We start from the raw sequence: 13,367 nt of genomic DNA, 5'->3' as shown, positions 1-13,367 counted from the left end.
TTCCGTGCCATGCCCTGGCTGTGCAGTGCCTGCCCCTCCCCAGCCCCAGCCCCAGCCCCACTCCCTCCCTCAATCTGCCCTCTCCCACCACACCCCTTCCCTCACCCCTTCCCCCGCAACAGAGTACTAGCTGGATGCCGCTCTTTGTGCTGCCCAACTGCATATTGGAATCGGATTGGTATCAGCGGATATGGCTCATTAAAAATCAGCCATTGGTATCGGCCCCAAAATTCTCTTATTGGTACTGTCCTAATAATTTCTTTTCTCTGAACAATCTGTTGGGGGAATCATGGGAATTGCATAATTGTAGGTGCAAAATGGGACACATAATTCAGCCCACGTGGCAGAAGGGGGATGCCAGGCTCCTAACCTGCAGCTCCAATGGTACAACATGACACAAGAGAGAAACATAATTTAATGTTGAACTGATAGAAAACATAATACTTGGGCATTTCCAAATGAAATGTTTTGAATATTGTGCTTTTAAAAAAATCATGTATTTCAACTTTTCCTTCAGAACTGAAAAAAAAAGCAAATGTGGAAATACCTGAATTGCCAGTAGGACAAAAAAATTGTTTTTTGCATAATTCTGCTGTTTTTCTAATTGTCCTAAAACTGCTAATCTATCAGTTTTTCTGAATTTTTATGCATAGAAAAACTAAAGTAATTATTATGTGTTTTTATTTTTTTTTTAATTATTTGGCAGGGTTGGAAAGTTTATCACTGAGCCTATGCCTTGTTCTTTCTCAACAAATTTGTTCTGTTTTGCAGAGCGCTGCAAATGCAAACCTATAAAAGCTACCCAGAAGACCTATCTTCGGAACAATTATAATTATGGTAAGGACAGCTGCATGGCCAGATATCAAAAATTTAAAGAGGAAATAAAAGCTTTTCAGGAAACAAGAAACATATTAAATGGGACAGGAAAACGTTTAACAGAAATAGGCTATGACCCTGATCACTAGTCAGACTTACTGTATTGAGTTAAGTTATTAGTACTGATTACAAAAGTAAGATGCAAAGATAGAGTTTTTTTTCTAAAGTCAAAACTTGTTGCACTTACAAGAGGATGATGAATGGATGGTGTAATCTTTTAATAATAATATTTTAATTTTAGGAATTCAGTAAAGTTTAGTTTTTCAGATTAAAATGCTCTATGAATGATTTTGATGTAATATTTCAGTGTTAACATACAAGCACAAGATGCTTGTTGCACAGTGCTACTGTTTTTCACTCTTGATGCCAGCTACATGGAGTGCCACTTTGTTGGATCCACAGGAGAAGTAAGAATTTATGCACTTAAAAATAGTTCTAGTCTGAAAAGTTGCTTAACAGAAATGACATATTGGCTTTCTATGTTTGAAACCCTCTTTGATTTTCAGTTCAAATTGTCTTTTTGTACAAAAAGGATGTTTTTACTAACCACTATCCCTGCAAACTCACTTTGGGATCTGACATTCAAGATGGATTCCTTGTTTCTCATGCATCATTGCCAGTAATGAGCATCTTGCTGGCCAAGTTATGTTGTCAGTAACATCTGCACAACCTGATGGTATCTATATTATGTTTTCAGTTGTCCAGATTGCCCTATTCTTCAAATGTCTCCTGGGTCCAGTCTGTAGCTTTTATTCATACAAGTCTCCCTTAAACAGACTGACCTAATGAATACTATTTGCATAAGTAAAATATTTATAAGAGTAGAAATTGCACAATTGGGCCCTTGAGATGTTAACATGTGAGGACCTTGCTTGTCTGAGTTGCTACTGTTGTTCAAGGAACTTAAGAAGATGATTTTGCATGACCAGGATCTTGGTTTGAAAGTAGCTTTTATTGAGCTTTCATTAAGTTTATAACTGCATGTGAGTATAATACCAAATTGGTATCAGATGAAGTGGTGTGAGATACATTATCAGTAAATGAAATTCTGTTAAAAGACACCAGTGTACTATTGCTTTTAGTGAAACGGAACATAACTGCAGTATTCTGAAGCAGCCAGTTGTTTTATTTGTTGATTTGTTTGGTCAGTTTTGTGGTATGAGTATTCTCCAATGGATAATGCACCTGCATGTGGTAGAGATTTACTGAGCTAGCAACTGCTGATTGTGTGGGGGTGTTTTGGAAAGAACAAGGATCATTTTTATATTGTGTTACACTATTTCCTTCTTTTCTTTCTTTTGAATTTAAAGAACTTTGGAAATGCAGTTAAAGGAGGGCTGAAGCAAAATGGGTTTTGTGTTTAAGTCTTAGGTAGTTTTAATAAAGTATATGAGGTTGGGTAAAATTTGGGTGGTGAATGCAATATAATGTGGAACACTTGAGTATATGAAAAGTGGGGTTTTCTTGGTCAATGGGTTTTCTCTCTCTTATTATTTCTTCCATTTTACCTTTTTGCACAGGTTGTAAGAAATTAAGAATCTGAGGAATTTTGGATCTAAAATGGAGAGGGATTCTGTGACTTGTGCTGTGCAAGATATAGTACTCCCTTGAGTATGACCTCTGGATTTACTCTGTATTTGCATATGGTGTTAGTTCATTGGTCTCCATGACAGATCTGAAAAAACTTTTCCCCTTGAAAGGCAACTTTTCCTACTATGCAACTGATGGGAGAATGAAGGGATCAGAGAAGAAACAATTAGGTCATCAGGTCAAGATCAGGAGCAATTGGAGTTCATAGGAAAAAAGGAGATTGGTGATGGGTCACTGGAGGGAGAAGAGAAAAGGGAAGGTCCTTTCACCCAATAGGGATAATGATACAATAAAGTTTTCAAGCATACTCTCAATTTTGTGAAAAGCTGAGGATGACAAATTAAGGGCAAGCTTATAGGGCAATCCATGCTGAAACAGAACAAGAAGGAAGCAGCTATAGTATAAGATGGCTGTAAAGGAGGCAATTATATAATTTATAAACTTGGAATTGAAGATGCAGAGTTGAATACAAGATGGATGCTAAAAATAAACTCTGCAGAGCACAAGATAAATGTCCCACTGCCAAATCATTCCCTGCAAGCACATGTACGTTACTCATAGATATCCTGGACCACCTGAAATGTGTAATGTACTCATAGTAGAGAAGGAAGTAATGAAGAAAAGAAGTGGGGCTGGGAGACTGGGCAAAATCTTGCTAGAGTTCACATAAGCTTTTGATAAAGGAACACACAAAAGAATAGTCCAGAAGGTCAGGAATGGGGGTGACCTGCATTATTTGCTTTTGTTAACTACACTCTTTGTTATATTTTCCCAGTCATTCGGGCTAAAGTGAAGGAGGTGAAGACTAAATGTCATGATGTCACTGCAGTTGTAGAAGTAAAGGAGATTCTAAAATCATCCCTGGTAAACATTCCTAGAGACACAGTTAACCTTTACACAAACTCTGGTTGTCTGTGCCCACCACTCAACACTAATGAAGAATATATCATAATGGGCTATGAAGATGAGGAACGCTCCAGGTAAGTTTTTTCTCAGTGATTTAAAAGAAGTATTTTCTCTAGTCTATTCCCCAACCCATGAAGCCTCATTTTGAATCTACCATTATTCTAGCTAAGGAAAACTGGGCAGAATTCTTTTCAGGATTAATTATCGATGCCTGTTAATGGAATGAACTTATCACTGTTCAATATGAAAAGGATCTCTACCTCTCCCCTTAAGTAAATGCTTTTAGTTTTGTCTATGTTAATATGTACAGCATACACATGCCTTGATAATAAAATAACTGGTGTATTTGCAATGTGTAGGTTACTCTTGGTAGAAGGCTCCATAGCAGAAAAATGGAAGGATCGTCTTGGTAAAAAAGTAAAGGTAAGACAACATTTCATGATCCTATAATTAGGGACTTACCTAAGTTGCAGCAAGACAATATGTTTTTCACAGCCCGCTAGCAGTGCACAGAGCTGATTTCATGGACATTTTGCAGAGACCGCACCCCTTGCCACTGAGTGGCAGAGAGGCCCTGGCAGCCCTGCTCCTTGGCACTGATTGGTGGAGGAAGCCATCACTCAGTCTGTCATTATTGTTTTCTTTGCCCCGCCCCTTGCCACTGATTGGCAGAGGGCACCTTCACCTACTGCTGCTTTTTTTTAGGTTGATTTCATGGGAAATTGCAGCCAATGCTGCTTTTCCCAGTGGACAAGGCTGTTTTTCACGGTTTCTGTGAAAGCCATGAAACCGCAATTTAGGTAGGTCCCTACCTATGATCATAACATTCAAAATAATATCTGACCCTTAATTTTAAGAGAGGAAAGAGAAAATAAATGTACAAGATCCAATCCTTTGCTCATTAATTTGAGTAAATGTTTATTTAGCTAGATTCTGATTGTAGGGATAAATGTAGATTGATATAATTTAAATAAATGGAGCTACTCCAGATTTACACCAATATAGCAGTGATTGAAATCTGGACCATTGATTTCAATAAGTAGGAGCAGCCAAATTCTGCATCTGCAGCTCTTATCCTATTCTTTGGGAATCCTGTACATTAAGCTAAAGGAAAAAGGTAGTTTTACAAATTTATTTTAGTCTCATTTATGTGAGATATTTGAATGTTCTTATGAGAATCTAAGGTTAAACTTTTAGTTGTTGAATCTGCTAATGGCAACTGACTTATAATTTGACTTTATGTTCACAATATATTCTGTGCTGACCGGTGTTCTTACCTACACTGGTAGCTTCAGTTACCTTATTACTTGCTAGACTTAGGATAATATAGTAATTTGTATGTCTGAAATGTTATTTTTTTTAAAATACGGTATTATTCTTTAAATTACGTAGGATTGGTTTCTTGCTGCACCGTGAATGGAAAATACAAGAAGGGGATTTCATAGTTTACAGAAAAAAAGAGAAATATATAGGAATTGGAGCAAACAAAAGCATGACACAGTCTCCATCTCAATATGTTTTAATTCTTGTACACCCACAAAATCATTGTCTCCCAAGGTAGATTTATCTTATGTCTGACACACAGCAAAGTACAAATGACCTTAGCAGTTTTACATGGGACATCATTTTACATGAAATATTTTTGTTCTAACCAATTGCATCAACATGTGGATTTGACTTAAATAAGATTGCCTACATCTTTCTGCTTCTTTCCCCATAATTTTCTTTAAAAGTTTTAATGGTAATTATTGGGAAAATAATATTCTCTACACACATGGAAATTATTTTAGGTCCATGTGTCATTCATATTTCTTTTATGATATTGTGTAGGCTAACAAAATTGGGCAGTTTATTTAAATCAGTTTTATCTGGTTTCATTCACAATTCCAGAACACAGAAAAAATAACAGTGTGTTGCTGTTCTTCAGTACCATGTTAACTCCAAGTTTTTGGTACTAGTATTATTATTATTTTCTTGGCATGTGAAATTCTCCATCGCACCATTTTTTTTTTCAAAGTGGAAATATACCATCATTTCAGGCATCTCTTTCAACACCAGGAAACATTTTCTTCTCTACCTCTAGAATCTCACCTCTTTCCCACCTCAGAAGAAAATGGTGCCACAAAACTAATGTTGCTGTGAATGACATAACACAAATCACAAACCTAACAAAAAAAGAAATAATGTTTCAAGCAATTATAGAAACCACTCTTTAGTTTCCTCAGGCCAAAGTAAAACATCAACAGAGTGGAAATGCTATGCTGAGAATCTTATACTATTCCTGCTCATTCTTCACAGTAGTCTTCCCAAAAGCATCCAACTGCATTAGCTAGATTTATTCTGCTTTTGCCCTTGGTTGCTGCTGCTTGGAAATATATCTCCCATTGCTCCATCCGCACAGTAGTTTGTGTATCATTAGCCAGACATGTGATTGCTTGTATTTGGGACCAGAGTGAAAAGCATTGCATTTGAATCCTGTCTACTTCTTCTGAGGGTTTTTTTTTTCCTTTTTGAATCAATCCATTCTGAATCATTTGGGAGCTTTACAAACTTATATGCTCCAGTGCAAAAGTATAATTGTATCACACCTCATCCTGGATGTGAGGAGAGCCTGACCCTGTAATGTGCAGAGCTGCTTTCAACACCCATTGATCTCATTTGGAACTGGACTGACTCAGTGCCTCCAGTGAACAGACCAGTAGTGACTTGCTGAAGCACGATGAAACCATTAGTGTGACTTCAATTACCTGTTAATGCTTGTTCTGCTGCAAAAGGTTATGATACAGTCCTGCTAGCTTCATTACCATTTGATTATACCACAAACACAGGCTCTTTTGGCCAGCTCTGCTTTTTTAAATACTTGATCCTTTTTCCATCCTGTTTTCCCAAAAATGTCCACAGGTGGCTTTACTTTAGTTCTATTTAAAAAAACTGTAAGGTACTTTCCTGCTTGAGTCATCATCTCATAGTTTTCGCCAGTTTTTTCACATGATGTTAATATGGTCTCTTGGGCAGCCAACAGTTGTTTGATTAAATCTGTTTTTTGGGGTTTTTTTAAAGTAGCATTAATAGCAAACCCCTTAAGCTAAAAAAAATTATTATTTATGCTTCTAACAAGGCCTAAGGTCTCTGGTTCTACAAGTAAGGCATGTGCCTAATTTTATGCATCAACAGGGTGCATTCACATAACTCTGACGTTAGTGAGTCTACTTGAATGAATTCAGAACATCTGCAGGCTTGGGGTCAAGGCTACTAAAATCTTATTTGCTTTTTATTGTGCAATTTATCTCTCTTCTTTGCATTTTTTTCAGTTTGTACAAGAAACTTTCACTTGCTGGTTCTTATGTCCTAGAACATCACTACAATTCTAAGTTGTAGCAGCTAGAAGGGAGTCTTAGGGTGAAGCTAATTTTTTTTCCTTCAAAATTCTACCTGAAGCTCTCCCCTTTCATTCCTGCCTAAAGTCTTTGTTCTGTAATTTTCACATATTTCTAACTGTGTAAAAACACATTGTGTATTTTTTAAGGCATGATCTCATGAGATGCTGAGGGCCCTCCACTCCTGGTGAGGGGCATCAACATCTCATAGGATTGGGCCCTGAGACTCTGAGCCTGTCAACTGATTCATGTGAGTAGACCAGTGCATCCACACAGAGCCCCATTAGGGATTGTTTGTGGAAATCAGCTTGCAGAATTATGGCCTCAGAAGGGTACATCTTTACGAGATGCTGACTGTGCAGTATCCTAATAATACTGCGCAGTAGCACGTCACATCACAGACAGTGCTAATATGCTACTGCCCAGTATCATTAGGCTGCTGTGCAGTAGCATCACTTAAAAGACATTCACTGGCCCGACTGTGCAGTAAGCCCGGTTAATGTGCATTTATTTAGTATTTGCTTATACAAGTACTAAATACATGTGTAGTAACCACTGTGCCATACCATCTTGTGTAGATGTGCCCAGTAAGTAGCTAGCTTTTGAATCCTTAAAATGGCACATCCCTACTGAAAAATCCAGGAGAAGTAACAAGATTTAAGAAATAAAGTGTCACTTAGAACATGCAAATAAAGTCCTGATACACCTTGTAAATTATGGATTGGATAGGTAATCCTTCTGGTATATATCCCTAAGAGCTGTCCTGTTAAATCGTGTATTTACTTTTCCTCTATAAAGTCTTAAGCATTTTCTATGATAGCCACATATTATCCAAGTGAACCTGAAAGCTGGCAAATTGCTTACAAGGGTTGTAATAAGGCTAGAATTTATGTCCACCCGCCCCTGAGCTCCCAGTCTTTACAGTTGGATTGATGAGGGAGTGGCAGACTTCAGCACAGATCTGAAATTGAGCTCAGACTCATGCCTCTGGATCCATCATGAGATTCTTTAATTATTCCGACATCATTCCTTGGGAGGACAAGATCTTTTAGAAATGTTGTTTTCTGGCATTTGATTATAATTTATGAACTAGTTTTATATAAATATATGTTTCAGGAAAGTTTGAAGCACAATGCAATTGTACTTTCATTAAATATTTTTTCCTTCTGTTCTTTGTTTTTATTTTTATTTTTTTAATTTTGTTTAAATGTTCAGCGCTGGGATCAGAAACTCCGTCATTCTGGAAAAAACAAAAATGAGCCTGGTCAAAGTGATTCTGCTCAAAAGTCTGGCAAGAATAATAATCCGCGACAAACACGCAATTAAATGTGAAACGCTGGATGTAAAAAATCAATGGACAATATATTAAGACTTGCATTGTTGGAGCAAAGGAGAAATTGCACTATTGCACGTTATATTCTATTGTTTACTACAAAATCATGTTGTAGTTTGATATTAGTTTTATTTTCTCTCCTGTTTTCTGCTTTTTTGGTGTGTGTACCAACCCTGAAAATATATATATTTTATTTTGCTAATAACTCTGGAAGACTGCCTTAAGGAGATAAAAAAAAAAAAAAAAGCAGGACTGATGTTATCAGAGCACCACTTACTGTTTTATCATCTGAACCTTGCTTAGAAATTTATGGCACATGTAGGAATTGGATCTAACATAGGCCAGAATCTGAAAACATGACTTTAACTCAACTTCCCTGCTTCTGTCCCTTCCCATCACACACTTGATCATGGTTATAGAAACCGTTTTTGTTTTTGTTTTGTCAAGTGTATAAAATTTAGTTTGAAATATAATTGCCATATATACATACAAGTTAAGAATCATTCGGCATTTCTGGAGAAACAAATAGCAAAAAAAAGGAAAAATGTAGGGTTAGCCAAAAACACAGTAAAGAAATGCCGACAGGTTGAAAACCATAATTTAAATATATATGACTTTTTGAAGTTAACATGAATTTTTTGGTCACTGTTAGAATTCACTTCATGAAAATACTAGTCAGCATTAAGGAAAGGGATCGTTTTAAGATAACTGTTCTAATCTGTGCAGAGCTGTTAAATTTGCTTCCTCTCTAATAAACCACTTCTGTGAGTCTAAGTCTCAGTTCCAGCATTCACCATGACAAAAACCTACTGTGTGCTTGTACACATGGACTTGTTTTTTAAATGCTTTTATCCTTGTGGGAAATGCTGTATAGTTCTGTTAACTCAGAACATAATTTACAGTATACTTACTCTCTTTTAAACTCAGTTCCTTTTTATTTTCTGCTGAGTTGTAAGAGTAGACTGTCTTACCAGGCCTGCTTCTCAGTACAGGTCTGCACTTTATCATTTCGATTTTGTGCTGTTATTCTGTTTCTGTGCCTACATAAACATCAGTGTTCAATGTTCAGTAAAGTACGTCTAATAAAAGAATTATGGTTGTCAACAGAGACCTTATCCTGACTTTTGCCCCAAATGCACATTTTTTATAAACCATGATGTATTATTGTCTGCAGTATGTGCCAGCAAAAAAGGCTTCATTACCCTCCTCTAACAGAATTCTTCAGAGCCAGTGCCAACAGTTTGAATACCCTGCCTCGCTCTCTCTTTTTAATTTTTTTTTTTAACTAGAATGATATAAGTAGAATACCAAGCTTCTGAGCTATGGTACACAGAAAATAAAACACATATATTGCAAACTATTACTGCGTTTTCAGTTGTAAATACTGTATATCCTTTCCTTTGGTATCTATATGTATCAAGGTTGCTTTTCATATGTAGGAAACAACACTGCAGTTTTTAGGTGGTTGAAAACAATCTATTGAAATACAACGTGAATAAAGTGATAAAAACATGGAAAGTGTTCCAAAATGTTCATTATAATGTCACTGAACAAAATTATTAACCAAGAGTTCCAGAGCTAAGCCTCCATTGTGCTGGATACTGTAAAACTACATAGAAAGACAGATTTCCTGCCTTGAAATTTCAACCTAATTTAAAAGTCTTGATGTAAATCGGGGGAGTGGATGCTTCAGGATCTGTGGATGCCTTCACAGAATCATGTGAGAAGCACGCTCTGGTGAGTGATATCTTTATTGGACCAACTGTACTGCTGGTATAGACATAGGCAAGCTTCCTGGTATCACAGTACCCATTATCAAGCCTCAAGTACTGTGATACCAGAAAGCTTGTCTATGTTTATACCAACCATACAGTTGACCCAATAAAAGATATCATCTACAAGAATTCTTGCTTCTCACATTTCTTCTGGACTATCACAGCAACAACTCATAAAGTCATGTAATTTGAAAGGACTTGAAAGTTTAATCAAATCCTCTGCCCAGATGCAGCATGTTGCTCTTAAACCATTTCAAATAGATGCCTATTTACTGTATTTCTGAATATCTCACTGAAGAATATTCTACAGTTTCCACTGTCATAGTCTTACTATTCTTGTAGTTACGAAATATTCAGAAGAGAGCAAAGTTCTTCCTGTGCCTTGTGGCCCTTATGCTTAAAGAACACCGATATTTATAGGCGACAGCACAAAAAGGTTATATAGCTAGCATCACATCCAGCTGCCTTTAACTTTCCAGCCCAGGAGCCCAGGTCCCCATTTACAACTATGTTGATTAGGGGCATCCTTTTTCACAAGTAGCGAGAAAAGCTTAAACTCATACTTCTGGAGCAGCAGTGAAGCTTCTTACCCAATCTGGCACCCTCTCCTATGGTCAGGAGTTTAGTCATGGGATATCAAGACTTTTGTGTTGAACTAGCTGGTTTGAAGCTAGCTGATTCAATGTTAACTGAATATTACAAGTAGCATTGGCCAAGAAATAGTTGGAAGGGCTTCAATGAGGTAATTGTTTGAAAAGCTCCTGTCTATTCCAGTCTTGGTTCTGGTAGTTCAGAAGTACATAGAGGACAGAAATCCCCCCATTCAGATTTTAAGTAACTTTGAATAGAGTACAGAGAAAAGGGGTATAGAAGAGTAAAGGGAATAGTTGTAGCTTGACCACACAAACTTGCTCTTGTATATTTTCAGGCCCTGGGTCCCTGATAGCTGAAAATTTGGTTTTGTTTCACCTGTTGGGTTGCATCATGGAAAGCAGTTGGGAAAGGGGTGGATTTTCATGTTATCTCTATTAACCTCAGCTGTTCCTCAGAAGTTAATAAAGAGGATAAGAAGGAGCTATTCTCCCTGCCTTCCAGGATAGTACAGGGATTGAGAATTATAGCTGTACCTGTTTCTTCTAAGGGGAAGGACCCACCCATCTAAGAAGACAGCTGCTACAGAGAGGTAAGAGCTTGTAAGTGGCTTGTGACTAGATAAGAAGGTTTCAGTAAAGATAACTAGAGAAGGGTACACTAAATATTTTGGTTGCTGAGCACCTTGATCTGTGTTCATGTTCAGCCAAGACTATGGTTATTACTTCACAAGCAAGTTATGTGCAAGTTTTTCAATACTTCTGAATGTATTGGTGGTCAGTTATAAAATTATCCATTGAGACCTCAAAGCAACGTTGCTCCTGTACCAATTGAGGCTATCTACCATATCTGAAAGAGAGCAGGGTCCATAGGGGAACTTGTTGCTTTGGATGTTGGTGGTATCCTGAACAGGATCTTGCCAAATAAGGACAGTAGCAGTTTATTTGCAGCTTTTTGGCTGAAAAGTGTCTTAATACATGCTATTTAAATCTATGTATGAGTTCTCTTAGGAGACATCCGCATTTTTGTACTTGCCTAGAGAAACAGGCTGTGAATGTTAGCATGCTGTCTGCAGGGAGGAGCTCTCCTTCTGAAGTTAAAGAGCAGAAATTCAGGCATGCTGAGGCTCTTGTAGCTTCTGAACTTCCACAGTCCGAGTAAGAGCTCTGATTCCTTCCCTTCCATTGGAAGAGAATAACTATCCGTGTGCTAAAGGGAGTTGATTCTTAATTTTCTCTTCCTTCTCACCTATCAAACTCCACAGTAATACAAAAGGTATGTACTATCTTGTTTTAGCATTGCTTTCTTCTCTGAAGTAGAACCACTTCAGGGCCAGCCAGGCTTGGTTTCACTGAAGTTTGGGTTCTTGTAGCAGGGTTTGTCTCTGATGATTACAGATGTTAAACTGTTAAATTTTATTTTTTCTGTTCACCTTGCACAATTCAATGAGACAGAAAACAGATCGTATTACAAAAGGACAAACAAGTACAGATGGACTGAATAAGCTGACAAAAATGCATGTGACAGCCAACTTGGCCCATGTATTAACTGTGGATACCATGTGTATTTTACTGTGCCACATGCGCGCACACACACACACACACACACACACACACACTTATGATTCAATGCTGTGGGATGCATAGACTGATGGATAGAAACCATGACTTTACCACATCTGTATTTTATTATTTTAGGGAGAAAATATGCACCTAAAATCCCTGTAGCTAATTAGTAAGACATTGCTTATCATAAGGCAGCATTTCCTATTGTAGTAGGAACAACAAATGAGAGAGTATGAGGAGCAAACCTGTTAGAATCGCCTTTCACAAGCCTAACTTGGTTTCTGGTTTTGACTGATTTTTTTTAATTGTGTATAGAAAACCTGTATGTCCTAGGACTGCATCTATTAGCAATAACGTGAAAATAGTGACTAGGTTTAATTTTTGTCTGGATGTTGCTACAGATTTAGTCCTGCTTCCAATAAAATCAATAGATGTCAGGTCCATTTAAAGACCGAGGGTCTCAGATTTCCTATTTTGCTTATAACATCCACATATTGCAAAATCTAGATGCACAATGCTAGGAGGGTGCTGTCAATATAAGGGTAAAATCGATATTTAAAAATGCAGAGTGAGATTTCAAAGAACAAGAAAATATTTTATACTGGTATGCTTTAACCTGACCAAGGCTATGTTTTTATAAGATTTGAGTGAACCAAGCCTAAGGAAATATCACCAGAAGCCCAGACTGATGAGCAGGTAAAACCTTTCCATTCTGAATTACAGCCTGGATATATATTGTGCATCCTCTGAGGAAATGGAGTGCCTAAGCTCTACTAATGGGGAAGATGTTGTGATTGTTATAATAATAACAATGGGGTACATGGTACTGTACTGACCTAGAAGATATTGACCCCAAAGAGTTTCTAGTTGAACTTATGGAGGAAAAGGTTGAAAGAGAGAACACAAAACACTGGGAAAGTAATACAGCTGTGAAGGTTTAAGACCTGGTATAGATTTCTCAGACATTCCAGTTTTCTTTTACTGAGCTGAAATAATTTCAAAAACATTCACAACACTAGTACAACGTAATCTCCATACATAGAGTAATACCGATAGCCTAAATGATTAGGCAGGAAGTCAGGACTTTTGAGTTCTGTTCCTAGCTCTCTTGCAAATTTTCTATATAACAGACAGCTTAAGGAGCACCATTAAAAACTTGTAATTTGTTACAATTCCTTCCAGTTGGGCAATGTTGCATGGTAACATTTGGTAAATGCTGATTCTGACAACCCTTGTATTGTTAAATGTCCCCTCTCCTTTTATAATTTACAAATCTATACAAAAAGAAAACTGAGCTCAAGGATAAGAGAGAGAGCAAAAATATGCAAACACACATGAAATGCAGTTGTCTTTA

At 37.2% G+C, this 13,367-nt stretch overlaps 1 protein-coding gene across 1 annotated transcript in view; it reads left to right on the top strand.

Moving 5' to 3' along the window:
- Positions 1-9,596, top strand: part of FRZB (frizzled-related protein) — a 27,555-nt gene extending 17,959 nt beyond the window's left edge. The window contains exons 3-6 of the mRNA XM_019523058.1: positions 772-837; positions 3,242-3,446; positions 3,732-3,795; positions 7,965-9,596. Of these exons, the coding sequence (XP_019378603.1) occupies positions 772-837; positions 3,242-3,446; positions 3,732-3,795; positions 7,965-8,075 (446 nt within the window). The 3' untranslated portion in view covers positions 8,076-9,596. The remainder of the gene's footprint in view (positions 1-771; positions 838-3,241; positions 3,447-3,731; positions 3,796-7,964) is intronic.
- The last annotated feature ends 3,771 nt before the right edge of the window (positions 9,597-13,367 follow it).

The sequence above is a fragment of the Gavialis gangeticus genome, unplaced genomic scaffold, assembly GCF_001723915.1.
Source record: "Gavialis gangeticus isolate Ggan-Ray unplaced genomic scaffold, GavGan_comp1, whole genome shotgun sequence".
In the NCBI taxonomy this organism is placed as follows: Eukaryota; Metazoa; Chordata; order Crocodylia; family Gavialidae; genus Gavialis; species Gavialis gangeticus.
This window is presented reverse-complemented; position numbering and strand designations above follow the sequence as displayed.